At 40.7% G+C, this 13,555-nt stretch overlaps 2 protein-coding genes across 7 annotated transcripts in view; one reads left to right on the top strand and one right to left on the bottom strand.

Annotated features, from left to right (window-relative positions):
• Window positions 1-5,479, bottom strand: part of kif26ba (kinesin family member 26Ba) — a 122,405-nt gene extending 116,926 nt beyond the window's left edge. The window contains exons 1-2 of one of the 2 annotated variants that reach the window (XM_074666177.1): window positions 4,698-5,479; window positions 2,898-3,290 (exon numbers count right to left, since the gene is read on the bottom strand). In XM_074666177.1, the coding sequence (XP_074522278.1) occupies window positions 2,898-3,290; window positions 4,698-4,757 (453 nt within the window). In that variant the 5' untranslated portion in view covers window positions 4,758-5,479. The remainder of the gene's footprint in view (window positions 1-2,897; window positions 3,291-4,697) is intronic. The other variant, XM_074666176.1, reaches the window with a different exon arrangement.
• Window positions 5,480-6,905: 1,426 nt separating this feature from the next.
• Window positions 6,906-13,140, top strand: LOC141788363 (PWWP domain-containing DNA repair factor 3B-like). Of its 5 annotated transcripts, none has more exons than XM_074667297.1 (15): window positions 6,906-6,989; window positions 7,072-7,183; window positions 7,506-7,622; window positions 7,761-8,062; window positions 8,183-8,450; window positions 8,625-8,768; window positions 8,869-8,939; window positions 9,341-9,417; window positions 10,470-10,530; window positions 10,619-10,694; window positions 10,799-10,849; window positions 10,968-11,203; window positions 12,014-12,235; window positions 12,345-12,433; window positions 12,523-13,140. In XM_074667297.1, exons 3-15 carry the CDS (start codon window positions 7,616-7,618, stop codon window positions 12,626-12,628), a joined length of 1,710 nt encoding a protein of 569 aa, XP_074523398.1. In that variant the 5' UTR covers window positions 6,906-6,989; window positions 7,072-7,183; window positions 7,506-7,615; the 3' UTR covers window positions 12,629-13,140. The 5 variants fall into 5 exon arrangements, with proteins under 5 accessions (XP_074523398.1, XP_074523397.1, XP_074523399.1 ...); XM_074667296.1 differs by having other exon boundaries at window positions 6,907-6,994; XM_074667298.1 differs by having other exon boundaries at window positions 6,909-7,178.
• The last annotated feature ends 415 nt before the right edge of the window (window positions 13,141-13,555 follow it).

Below are 13,555 nucleotides of genomic sequence, written 5' to 3'. Positions count from 1 at the left end.
GCTTCAAAGACACACACACACACTGAACTACTGAGATTCCAACAGTTAAATATTCAATGCTTAGAAATGTGAAGGTCAACATTTGCATAGCATTAATGAATCTTCTGTGGAAATGTGTGTGTGTGTGTGTGTGTGTGTGTGTGTGTGTGTGTGTGTGTGTGTGTGTGTATGTGTGTGTGTGTGTGTGTGTGTGTGTGTGTGTGTGTGTGTGTGTGTGTGTGTGTGTGTGTGTGTGTGTGTGTGTGTGTGTGTGTGAGATAGGTGGGTATGACATATCATATATTTACATCCAGAGTATGAGGTGGGGTCACATGGTTAGAAATGTGTGTGTGTGTGTGTGAAAAGATACCTGCGTGTACATTCTTGCATTTATGTATTTGTGTGTGTTAGAGACACATATCAGCTGGTGATGTGTGTTTGGAATTCTAGCTGTGAGGGGTCACATGTGTCCCAGTCTCCCGTGGGTATAACATGGGTCCTCTTGCTGACACACCATGGAGGGACGGGGGCACACACACACACACACGCGCACGAACACACACACATTTTTAGTGCTGCTCTGGCACATTTAGCAAGGCAGACAGATATTGGGTCACACTGCTTCACCGAGGACATGAGTTGAGCTTTTCCTCGACACAAACCACCTGCACAGGTCAGCTCAGTCTCATAAGCAGAGCAGGAGGAAGAAACCTCAGGGACAGAAAAACAGCCAGGAAATCCTGGGCAGCTAAAAAGGCTGTAGAACACTGTGTGATTGTTGGATAATGACCACACTGAGCAGTGCTGAATTTGATTCAACGCAGCTGCTCACTTTCCAACAGCATAAAATCATGGCAACCCAGCAAGGCTCTGATAAAAATATCTCTTTAAATGTTTTTTCTTCAGGAGTCATCTTAGAAAATGGATCTCGAATGACTGAAAGAAGTAGCAGGTATGGTCCCAAAACTGGCAATTTTCCTTTTGATAATATTGAGATTTAGCCAGGTGATGAACTTTAATTGAGGTTTTATCACACCATCTATCCAACACCATCAGGTACATTCAGAATCACTGTTACTTATTCAGCTTATCATAGTTGCCATGCACTTAATTTATAGACACCCTTATGTATGGATCTGTTGAATGATCGTGAGTCAGTATGCTCAGAGGCCTCATAGGATGAAAGAACTGTGGAGGATAATCTCACAAGGACCACACAACATGCGGCCCAAGGTCACTCATCTGACTGTAAATCAACATGAAAATATTCAATCTGTATGGCATAGTACACACTTAGGTACACAGTTTTTTCTGATTTTCCACTCCCACTTCCCCTGCAAAGGTCCACTCTCATTTGCTTTGAATCTGCCAAGCACACAAAGACAAGAGCTCTGCAGACTCAGTCAAAATAATCGAGCCAAGGGAGAAATTTTCGTTCTTGAAAACCCCACAACTGTTCTACTGTGCATACCATAGTGTTGTGGTCTTTGTTATTTTTAAGCCTGCTTCCATGTGGTGTGTGCAGCTACACAAGAAACCAAATGTAAACAACACCAATTATGCTACTTTATGTTACGCCTCTGTGCTTAATCCACAGTGCAGTAAAGTTAACCACAATGTTGGAGCTCTAATCAGCCTCTACGACCTCACAACTAACATGTTAATTAGTGGTCTGCCCACCGACCATCCCCATTAACCCCCACTGTTGCTAACAATTTCCAACTGTCATGTTTGTGGTTTAATGAGACCCCGCAGTCATTCCCTCAGTCCCTGCGTTACGGACTGTACAACAAGTCCTCTGTCCGACTGTCGGTCTCTATCCGACTCCCTCTGGCTGAATGCACTTTATTAGCCCCATGCTGCATAATGTGGGCTTATTTGTTACCAATTAACTCAAAGTCTGATGTGTGGCTCCACTGTACACATAACTAAAATCCAGCCAACTGCAGCAGGAGATCATTGAACCCAGAGGCAACATGTTTGGAAATGATGCAGAGTCAAAGCCCTGTTAAGAAGACTTCTTTCTTTTTACTTCATGCTCTCTACATGCATAATTACTTCATTGTTTCTGACAGCCGAACCACTGTGAAAGCCTAAATCTACTCCACTCTTTAAGATAATATCTATCTGACCCAAGCAGAACAGCACAGCCTGCTGTTGTTCTAACATTATTTAGTACATTTTCACACTCATTCATATGTGTGCTGCCAAAGGTCTTAAAGGATATGATGTCATACTACATCATAAATCAACTCACATCACTCTGGAGCTCATTATCTGTTGCTTCAGAATCATTATTCTGATGGAATTAAAATTGATTGTATAGAGAAACAAAAAAATCTCCTTTCAAAACAATTATTCAAAAGCATCAGTGGCTATAGATTCATGTAAAGGGTCAATATCCTGCAGCAATCCGTCTTTCTACTCTCCTCCAAATGATAAAAACAATACAGAACAACGTGAACTCATAAATTTTGTTCATATGATCAATCAAGGACAGTGGAAACGTGTCTTCATCATGTGTTGTTTCAGGGTTTGTGTTTTTTTCTCCAGTGGTAATAGAAAATGACTTCAGACACAATAATCATCAGCAGTCCCCAGGGCTTTTTGCTCTCTACTCTTTGCACAGATGGTCAAATGAGGGTTGGCCGTATGAAAGCATCTTCATGATTTATGAGAACAATAACCTCAAACAAGGCGATAATTAGAGGCACTATCCTTTATGAGCTACGAAGTGTCACTGTCTAAATGCCACAGTTAATGAAATAACAGGTTATTTTTGGAGGCTGATGTGCTTAGCATAACCAGCTGACCGCGTGGTGTTACAACAGGTAGTTCAAATCAAATGAAACAGGACTCACACATTCATTAATACACATCACAGCTCAGGAGGACCAAACAGACACTAATGGTGTTACCTTGCTGGAGTATGGTCCAGGGATGAGCAGCTTCAGAGCCTGTCTTTTCAGCTCCGTCAGCCTAGCATTGCAGTTCTCACACCAAATCCCCCTCTCACTGCCTGGAGAGCTTCCACTGCCCGACGCTGGAGATCCGGTCCCAAACCCAGGAGAGCCACCCAGAGACCCGGGTGATCCTGTTCCTATCCCTGGAGAGATGGTTCCTGGGGATCCTGAGAAGGACCCTGGGGAGGAGATTCCTGAGCCTGGGGAAGGGGTGCCTGTAGAGCTCGGCATGGAGCCAGCCCCCTCTGGGGCGGGGCGCATGTTGGAGCGATTGGTTTCCTCGTACGCCTTTCTGTACCATGTGTCTGGGAAGAAGGAGGCCGATTTGGTTGGAGAAGTGTCAGGCACCTGTGAAAAGAAAGGAAATATGGCAAATAAGCCTTTTTTACAGCACATATTTCACACCCAGACATTCAGACGCATTAATAATATCCATTATAGAGGCTTATGCCCCAGAGCTTTGGCACTTTTGGGACTAAAACAAAAGAAAGGAGACAGAAACAAATAATTTTGAACCAGCACACATACCATCATTGGAGCTATTCAACAAAAAAGTGAAATTTGTTCAATAACATCAGCCTGTACTGTTTCAATAGCTACAACCTTCCTCTTTTTACTGGAAGAACTTATTGTATTTCCAAAACTTTTGAGTTCTGTTTCTCATCTAAGTACATTTGGACAAGTGACTGCGAGAGATATTAAATCGCCAACCTTCCATCTGAGCGACAGCTGACCCTGCCACAGAGCTGCCCAATTAGCATTTTGTGGATTCAGTGCGTTCATGCTTCCTTACCTTTTTTTTTAATTTGCAAAAAAATGAGTCTCAAAAATAAGTCTGACTGCACAGAATGACCAGGCTAACAGCTTCAACAGCTTCAATGTGTGGGTTAAACCTGCATTTCAAGAACTAAAAAGATGAAAACACCTTTAACTTTCAGACTACAAGCTATCAAGTACAGACAACCAATAAAAACACAGAGCATTTTTAAACACTTCACCATACAGTACGATTCAATATGATACAGAATAATAAACAATAGAATTAGTAAGGATTAGAAACGTACAAAATTTAGTTTTATATTGTATGTTGTATCCCAGTTTTTCCTTACTAATCAAAATCATTAACTCAGATTACAAGTGGAGATCGTTTTCCCTGATTGCACAGTCATGTGAAGACTTCAAATGAGCCGCAGTGAGTTCAAAACAAGACTTTCATGCAGCTGGATGAATCCAGTCAGAAAGAGCAGACGCACTGACGTGGAGCTGGCTGAAGAGGCAAAGCACAGTAGTCTGTGCAATTCCTCACCAAGGCTTTAATAAGGGAACTATATGAGAAGAGGTGATCCTGTAGGTGCTCAATCATGTCCAAGAGCAGAGGCGGGTATAATGTGAGCCAACCCTGTGTTATAAATTAACACTAATTAGGCAGTAGAAGGCAGGCAGTGACACAGGTGTGAGAGAAAGAGACCAGATTTAGCTGTTTGGTCTTCACTGAGTGATAATTAAGAGATGTGGGAGACCTATCAGTGAAGATGCATGCTGCTGTTGTGACACCATAAGCAGTGATGTGAGAAATTTGATCTTCACAAAGCAATCAATCAACAGCATGGGCAGTGTTTATACCCAGAGCAAACTACAGTGTCCTATCAGAATGTGAGGCTGTGTGATATGAAGAGCATGCATCACTGAATGGGTAAGTTTCATGCTTATCAGAGGTGTGTCCACTCCTCCTCTGGCTGCTGGCATCGAACCTACCCCATATTTTCTGCTCCGGCTGCTCACAGACCTCTCCTTGGTCCCCGACAGTGAAGTCATGTTGCAGGTGAGATGAAGAGGAGGAGGAGGAGGAGGAGGAGGAGGAAGGGGGAAAGGAGAGGAGAAAAAACCTCTGCTGCGGCTTTACATCCAAAAAGAGACCTCTTGATCGATTTCAATTAACCACACGCGTCTGTAGTTTGCTCTTCTTAATGTGGAGGCAATCACATGCCACTTCCAAAAGCATGTGGGCACCGGTTACATCCCAATTCCGTCGATTAAATAGGGCAGAATCCTGGGTGATGTTCTCTCTTCTTTTTTCTCTTTCCCTCCAAGCTCCTCTTTATAGCTATCACTGGCTGCACAGGTCGCAGATCCCCAAATCAGACCGCTCCCCCACAGCAGAGTTCTCTCTGCGTGTAATAAAGCTGCCTCTCAACTGCCAGCGCACTCAGCCCTGCCTCTCTCCATCAGCCCTGCGTCTCAGGCTGGACAGGTGGCACAAAAAACAAAATCCAAACTCCGCCTAGTGAACTACCGACAAAAATCAAGACTCCATTACACGAGTAAGATTTGGACTGTTCAACCGGAGCCACTTCGTCCTTGTTATCTACTATGAGTGTTTCTCTCCGTACCCTCCTGTTGACTCCCCGAGGCTCCGCACTCTGCTGACGCCAGCAGAGGACTGTGGAGACCGGAGAGAGAGGCGCACATCTGGATGAGGGCGGAGCCACCGGTCCCTCAGCCACACGCGCCAATGCCAGAGAGGCCAATATGGATTTAGTGGTCCAAGCTGCAAGGCAGGTGGACTGTTGCCTGAGGAAATCTGCAGGCAACTAGATGCGTCATTGCTGCCTTACATGTAGGTTAATGTGACACTGTTTGACTCTGTCCTAACACAAATGGGGACTCTTAAGGGGCTTATCTTTAAGGGTTACTGTTTTGGATACATGGTTATATGCATGCTCTTTGTTTTTGCAAGTTGAAAAACAAAATCAAACACCTACATTTGACAATAATTTCAAACACACGATTTTTTTTTATCCCAGTCTAGTATTTGTGGTACAAACAATAAGACAAATTTATCAAATACAAAAGAGTATTCACTTCATCCCAATACCTATCTTATTCCAAGCAGTTTGGAGAAATCTGAGAAGGCAGTTACACATTTGACATTTAAGTAAACCTATGTTTATTCGAGTATACAATTAAGAGCCAACACATTATAAAAAGGAAACAATAAACATTTACTTGCAATGCCCACCTATAGCAAATATTTTTGCATTGAGACAAGTGTTGAGCGTTGAAGCACAGCAGTTTATCAGTAGTTGCACAGTGCCCTCCATTGGTCAGTTTGAGTTATTGCTCAAGCCATTCAGAGGTGTGGTTTAATCAGACTATGAGAGAATGCAACACACATTCTATGGTTAATGTGTTGTTTTTAAGGTTCTGATTCAAATGGAAACTTGATTTTATTTAATAATAATTCAAGCACAATGATGTGTTATGGGAAAAGCAGTTTGTTGAGCATGATTTTTTGTTTAGAAATTTGAAATCAGGATTTTTGGTCTGATCATTTAAATTATGATTTTTTTTTGGTTTGATGATTTAAAAAAATGATGATTATTGTTATTTTTGTTGTTGTTGTTGTTGTTGTTGTTGTTGTTGTTGTTGTTGTTGTTGTTGTTAAGAAATCTTTTTGTTTTTCTCAAATTTAAGTTCTAAATTTTAGACCCCATAAATCATAAAAGAATCAAATCGAGAGAAAACCATATTGTCCCAGCCCTACTGTGCACTGATGCTCCCCATCCACCCTGATGGAGCATGAGAGATGCTGCAAAAAAGGATGGGCCAAACTGCCCACAGATAGGTGTGCCAAGCTTGTGGCATTATATTCAAAAAGACTTGAGGCTGTAACTAATGCAAAAGCTGCATCAACAAAATACTGAACAAAGGCTTTGAATCCTTGTGTTCATGCATTTTTTATTATTATTTTGTTTTGATTCGTTTTGTTTTGGTTTCGTTTTTTTTTTCTAATAAATTTGCAAAAAAAAAAAATCAAAGTTTCTCACACTGTCATGGGGTTTTGTAAGTTGAATTTGAGGAAACATGAATTTACTCCATAATGGAATGAGGCTGTAAAATAAAATGTGGAAAAAAAGTGAACGCTGTGGATGTTTCCCAAATGTACTGTAGGTGGCAGTAATACACTGTAACGCTGGATGGCAACCACACTACCTGAGGAAGAAGAAGACGACTATCTTGCAGTTGGGGGGCTTCAGAGGAGTTAATGTGCTGTAAATATACTTTCGTGTTTTTGGTTGTACGTGTCGTTGGATACGTTACTTTTGACAACACTGTTGTGCCAATTTAGGAGCGTTGCTGAAAGCTGGGAGCCTGCCTGACGTCGTGTGCTTGTTCATGTAGCCTGGAGAATGTTAGCATTGCTGACTTACCAACAACTTTCGTCACTGCTCGATGGTGCAGTATGTGCATTTGTTTACTATCGTTGGCATATTGATTAGCTGTAATGTATTGCATGAGCAACACGTTGGCGTTGTTCTCCCTGTAGCGTGTTGTCTAGCTGTTAATGCTGTGGGTTTTTTTTTTTAGAATAGATCTTACATATTAGTAAACTAACAACTTCACGGGAAGGATAGCACTTTAGTATGCAGGAATATTTCCGCGGCAACACGTTTTTTTTTTCAGTTTCTTATAAATGGCTGTACGTCCTGCTCGATATTTCTGAGAAGCATGTGTTGACTGTGGTTTGGGCGCCAGTTTCTTACCTTCCATCTCTCTCTGCAGACATTTTAGCCCGGGCAGCACCAAATGAAGTCCCAAGCCCTGATAAATGTCAATCCTGAAGACTTCCGCCGGCCAATAAAGAGAAGAAGAGAGGACCACCTTTGACAACAATGAAAGGTTGCCCAACATGCAAACTTGTTTCTTCACTTCATGAATCTTGCTAAAGCTTCAGTGCCTTGGAGAGACTGTCTGTTGTTTTCTCTAAGTCATGTTAGAATCATCCATGATGGATTATGACAGTTTGTGATCTTATAGGTGGACGTCAGAAAAAGGGAAAAGAGAAAGCTAAGAGTACACCATCAAAGAGTACCACCACAGCCACAGTGCCATCTGAAGCCAAAGACAAATCCAATGATGTTCCTGGTGATTCTTTGGTCGCAAATCCTGGACCACATACTCCAAAAAGAACAAGGCAAAGAGGACAGACTCCATCAGCCTGTCTGACATCCACACCAGTCCATCGTTCCTCCTCCAGAATCTTGCCTGACATCCCAAAGTCTCCGGCGGGAGGCAAACAGCCAGAGTCGGAACACGCAGAACTTAACACTGAGTTGAAGGTGTTGTATTTTGTTGATATCCATAGATCTTATTTATGACTTTCAAGCCTGTACTCTTTCCAGCTTGGGTTTTGCACTTCAGTCACAAACTTTAATACTTCTACTTGTGCTCCCCTGCAGACGGCAGAGATTAACTCCCCATGCAGCAAATCACATCCTCGAACTAGAAGAAGAGGGGACAATGCCATCAAACCCGTCCAACTGAGAAAAAGACGAATAAAAGAGCAGACCTGCACTGATGCCAATGCTTTAAGTCCACCAGCCAAGCGACGGCAGAGCATGCCTCGGAAAATCAAAGCAAGGACTTTGTCAAAGGACATTACCACGAAATCATCTGTTCACTCAATACCAAGATTTAAACTTCAAGAGTCTGATGAAGCAGAGAAAGGTAGTGTCTATCTTTTGTTAAAAAGAACAGCAGAATTGCGAGACTCTGTTTATGTACATTTGCAAGACTTGCCACTAATTAGATGAAATGGCTCATACTTAGATAAGACTAAAGTGATCTCATCAGATTTTTTTTTTGCTGCATCATTCCCTCCTTCCTCATCCACACCCTCAGAAATAGATGAATCCTTGCTGTCTTCAGATCTATCAATAGAGCTGAGTCACCATGAGGAGCAGCTGTTGACTTTGTCTGTCCAGGAGGAAGAAGAAAGTAATGAAGAGGAAGAACTACCAAGTTTCTTGGTTCAAGAGGATAAAAGTAAATGAAAAAGCAGGGACTTAATACTCTCCGCTACAATTGAACTACATTGTGGATGCTCATTGTATATTAATTGTATGACTTTTACTTTTGCGCTCAGAGCCACCCTCCATCACAAAAGGCGTGTTTGTGTGGCACAAATTTAGAAATCATCCATTCTGGCCTGCGTTGGTGAGTGTTAATCCTGTAAAGATCACCACTGTTGGCATGTTTCAATGATAAATATGAATGCAAGAGTACAAGATTTATAACAAAAGTTTTTACATATACACACAAAATAATCAACTTATCAAACCTGATGTGTCTGATTAAGTGTATTTTAAAATGTTTACTCAGTGACTGTAACACTTGCATTTTTAGATTATTACCACTTTTTGTCATAACATAAACTGACTAAGTTTGATTATTTGGCTTGCTGTTTCAGAATCAAACACAGATAGATTGATGACATCTGTGGAGGTCATTAAATCAAATACCATGTAAACTTCAAAAATGTCCAAACCAAAATATGATCCTTTGTTGATTAATCAAAACTTTTATGTTTGATCCCCTTCTTTTTTTCTTCTCATTAGGTAAAAAGTGTAAACAAGAAGGACAAGAAAGCAAGCATTCTGTTCATCGATGACCCAGCGATAACAACAAGGAGAGGGTATTTATGTCTCTCTTGCTTGCTTGCTTGCTCTGCTGTTATAATACCTCTACACATTTATAGCCTAATGGACTGTAAGGATCTCTTAGCCTTCAAGTTTCTGCGCACGCACTTCTTAATCTCAGAGATGAAATTAAGTTGTTTGGGTTTTCAAAAAGGAGTTATAATGAGTGAAAAGACATGCGTAATGTCAGATACACTTTTAAAAAGCTCTGTCTTGTCCCTTTTCTGCTTACGGAGTCTACATTTTTTAGAGGATCCGTGGACGAATAGAGCCAAGTTCCTGGATTAAACCATAGAGAGTGTTTATTTTTTTAGTTATAATACATCTGTAGTTTGATTACCAGTAATGTAATTAAAATTGGTCATGTATCAGCAGCCTTTAGTGCATGTAGAAATAACAATCTACATGGGGAGCAAACATATGCAGGTCTGCCCTATCTGCAGAGCTTCAAGAGATTTTTTTTGTATCTCCATAAACAGATGTCTCATACTACTAACTACATTATCAAAAGAGGAACCCTGTACTGGATGCTTTGTTACAAAAAACAGTCACTGTTCAGCTGTTCTAAGATCTCCGAGACATTGGAAATAGTTAGTTTGAGCTTGGTTGGAAAAAAAAATGTGCATTTTAAAAGTTACTTTCTTGTGCACAGTCTTGGCATATCTTGCATTTTCACAATTTGAAAATCTGCGTCATAATATTGTTCATCTGGACAACAGGCTCATACCTCTTTAGTAAACCAGATTAAAGCATCTGTGAGGCTACATAAAAAAGAAACTTACAGGAAAAAGATGAATATGTAGTCCTTAGGCAGATGTAATGAACCAAAAAATATCAGCGTCTTTTTGCAGTCTAACTGTTTAGGGCAGTTTTAGCTTTGTAATTGATCTCAACACACAGTCACTTCTCGTGTTACTGATTGGACTTTAAACAGTGCAGCGCTAAGAAAAAGAAAGGCTTGGCTGGAAGTCTACTATTACTTACCAATTTTCTACATTAGATTGCCCGGGGGAAGTATTTTTAAGTATTTATGTTTGTGTTCTCTTAGGATTTCTGTTCCTCTGAAAACGCTGAAGCCCTTTGACTGTAAAGAGGCTGACCAGCTGGTGGTAAGACTTACTCATAGGTTGCACACTCAGCTCTCAAAGTGTTATTTATTACCTGTCACAGTAACTGTCTGTGTGTCTTATGTTGTAGTGTACAGCCAAAGAAAAGTATAATGATGCTATTCAGTGGTCTCTGGATGTTGTAACAGACTACAGGATACGGATTGGTAGGTACTAGTTTGATCGGGTTACCTGTGCTATACACTGTTCGAAGTCTTGTTCTGATGTCACTTAGTTATGAGACATGCTAACCATGTTTTGTTGGTTACAGCATGTGGGTCATTTTCTGGCTCCTTCATTGAGTACCTCGCTCATGACATGAGTAAGTTTCATTCCCCATTGACATGGCACCACTGGATATAAAGAGAAAGAAATTGGAACTCAAGACTGTATCCCCTATACTAGTGCCCTTCTTTACCTTATGTCTTTAACTGCTCCAGGCTATCCCGTGAGGAGGAAGTACCCTCATGCTGCCTCAGAAAGACTAACCATTGTTGATCCAGTGTTGGACCTGTATGATGATCATGAGGAGGACAGCTTTTGTGAACAGCAGGAGGAGGTCACCAGGAGTTCGAAGAGGGTGCTACCTGATCGGAGTCATGCCGCCTACAACCGAGCAAATGAGAAACTTGTACATTTTATCGTAAAGCAGCGCATGGTGGAAAAACGACTTCTGGTATGATAAAAGGAGTCTGATTTACAACTATAGTATGATGTGTATATTGCTAATGCATTTTATAAATCAGCTGACTTCACCCATAGCAGTGTTGGATGTGAAATTACATTGTAAAGAATATTGTTTATTGCATTAACAGCCATGTGATCTAACAAGATAAACCAATTTACTATTCAAGCTTTGATAAAATAAAAGCACATACAAGATGATTATTTAGTGATTCCAGTCATAATTTAGATGTTTTAACTCCTGGCCTTTAAAATTTTCCAACTTTGAGTTTATGAAAATGCTGTTTTTCTGTATAGATACCACACATTTAAAAGCCAAGGATAGACCAGTTGTTAAAAATATGTATACATGTGCCCAAGTGTATGTAGCTGGAAAAAATACCAGAGCCAACTTTTCATCATGTCTGTTTTTTATGTACAGACTTTTTTGACTTGGTGGTCCAATTTTCACAAGGACTAAGGCAGGAGTGGCTTTGGCTCAATTAATAGCATATACCATCTTTTTTTCCTTCACTAAAATAACCATCAATTGAGTTTTAAACCGCTATTTTTGTATATACATCTATGATAGTCAGTTTTTAAAACAAATCCCACCTCTAGTAAAGTAAAAAGCAAATCATTGTTTAGCATTTTTGGGCAGGCCAACAGATTTTAAAGGGATGCTCTGCCATCTTTGGTCACCCCTCAGGACACGCCCCTACACTGCTGATCAGACTAAGTGAAACAAGACATCTGCTGTAAGATTCTCCCCTGCTCATCTCTGATGCACTGCTCCACTCCCCATTTATCTCTCTCCTCACAGGCTGTAATCTGTGGGCAGCAGCAGTCCAGATGGCTTCGCTCTTTCCTGAATGCCAATCGCAGACGAGTTGTAAACATATACCTGGAAGATGACCAGCAGTTAGAGGAGGTCTACAGGTACCTGAATGAGCTCTATTCAACAGCAGTGGCCAATGGCCCTTGTCTGGATGGTGTGAAGTCCACAGAGAGTGTACCCTTCATCCTGGATGTGCTACTTCCTGAGGTGAAGGCAAATTTCTACACTTGTTCATGTCTTCAAATATTGTTTGAGAACAACATGGTTCATGATTTATGTTGTGCAGCTATTGAGAGATAATTGTCCCCCTCTGTAGGCCATCATTTATGCCATAGCTGGAGTGGATAATGTCTCAGTGAAAAAAGCAGAAGAAAAATACCTAAAAGGACGATGTGTGAGCGATCGGTAAGCGGTTAATGGTCTTATCAACAGGGTTGTTTCTACTCTTGGTGCTCATTTTGATCACTGACTGTTCTTTAATTTTTTCATTTCAGAGAAGCTCAGGAGTTTGACCAGATGATTGAGCGCTACATGAGGAAAAAACTACAGAGCCAGAGTCCTCTACCTGCATTATCTTCTGAAATTGCTGAAAGTAAATGATGTGAAGGGAACAGTACAGATCAAAATGTGCATCTATTTTTGTACATTTTTTAATGAAACACCAGTTGATGGTGACAGTAAGATTGCTTGTCTGGCTCGGTCTTCAAACCAAATCATGTATTGATACTCCTCCAACCCCCTGGGAAACCACTTATCTCAGGGTGTTAGGGTGCTTGATACATTGGTGATCAGAAAATGAACTTGTTTTAGTCTCTGCATTTTATGTTCCACGGGCTGCCTTCAGTTTTTGGTGTTTTTGTTGCACTCTTATAAGAATTCAATGCAGAGTTTTTGCTCTACTCTTTTATATGAGCCTTTAATTTTTTTTATTTTCTTTTATATTTTCTTTTAAAATTTGTACTGCACTTCCTCAGTGTTTGATACACCTTGACAAATGGGTCTTGGTGAAACTACAGTTCTCTTAAAATGATTGTGGATTTTGGAGCAGAGGAGCAAGAATGCATTAATTATGTAGACAACTAGACAAAATCAATGGCAAATAAATGTCCTCATAAAACAGTCTTGTCATATCTCCTCTTCTATTCCAAAAGCCCCCATTCAACCATGTATTTGTGTCTTTTGACTTTCTTCCATTTCACTGGACAGTTGACTCATTCAGGGCACAGAGGCACCACATGAGCCAGTCTGAACATTTTGTTGAGCATTGCTGGGATGAGGCCACTAGTACAGAGCAGATATTACTGTTAATTTGTGCAAATTGCAGCCCCTTTCCAGCTGGTTTTATTCATAAAATGGAAGTATTATAGCAGATTATCTCAACGTTTTCCTAACCAAGGTGGATATACAAATGACTAAGTTGTGCTATTTGACTTGTATTTTGAGGTAATCAACAGTGGATAAAAATAGTTCATGTGTAAAAACTGGAGCCCAACCGATATGGGATTTTGGGGCCGATAACAATACCAA

This window comes from Halichoeres trimaculatus, unplaced genomic scaffold (genome assembly GCF_033239565.1).
Source record: "Halichoeres trimaculatus isolate MK-OKI-2021-1 unplaced genomic scaffold, fHalTri1.1 fHalTri1_scaffold_3, whole genome shotgun sequence".
In the NCBI taxonomy this organism is placed as follows: Eukaryota; Metazoa; Chordata; class Actinopteri; order Labriformes; family Labridae; genus Halichoeres; species Halichoeres trimaculatus.
This window is presented reverse-complemented; position numbering and strand designations above follow the sequence as displayed.

Coding starts and splice junctions, on each gene's coding strand:
- LOC141788363 (XM_074667297.1), top strand. Junction 8,940..9,340: donor ATCCATTCTGGCCTGCGTTG/GTGAGTGTTAAT, acceptor TCTTCTCATTAG/GTAAAAAGTGTAAACAAGAA. Junction 12,236..12,344: donor TGGATGTGCTACTTCCTGAG/GTGAAGGCAAAT, acceptor CCCCCTCTGTAG/GCCATCATTTATGCCATAGC.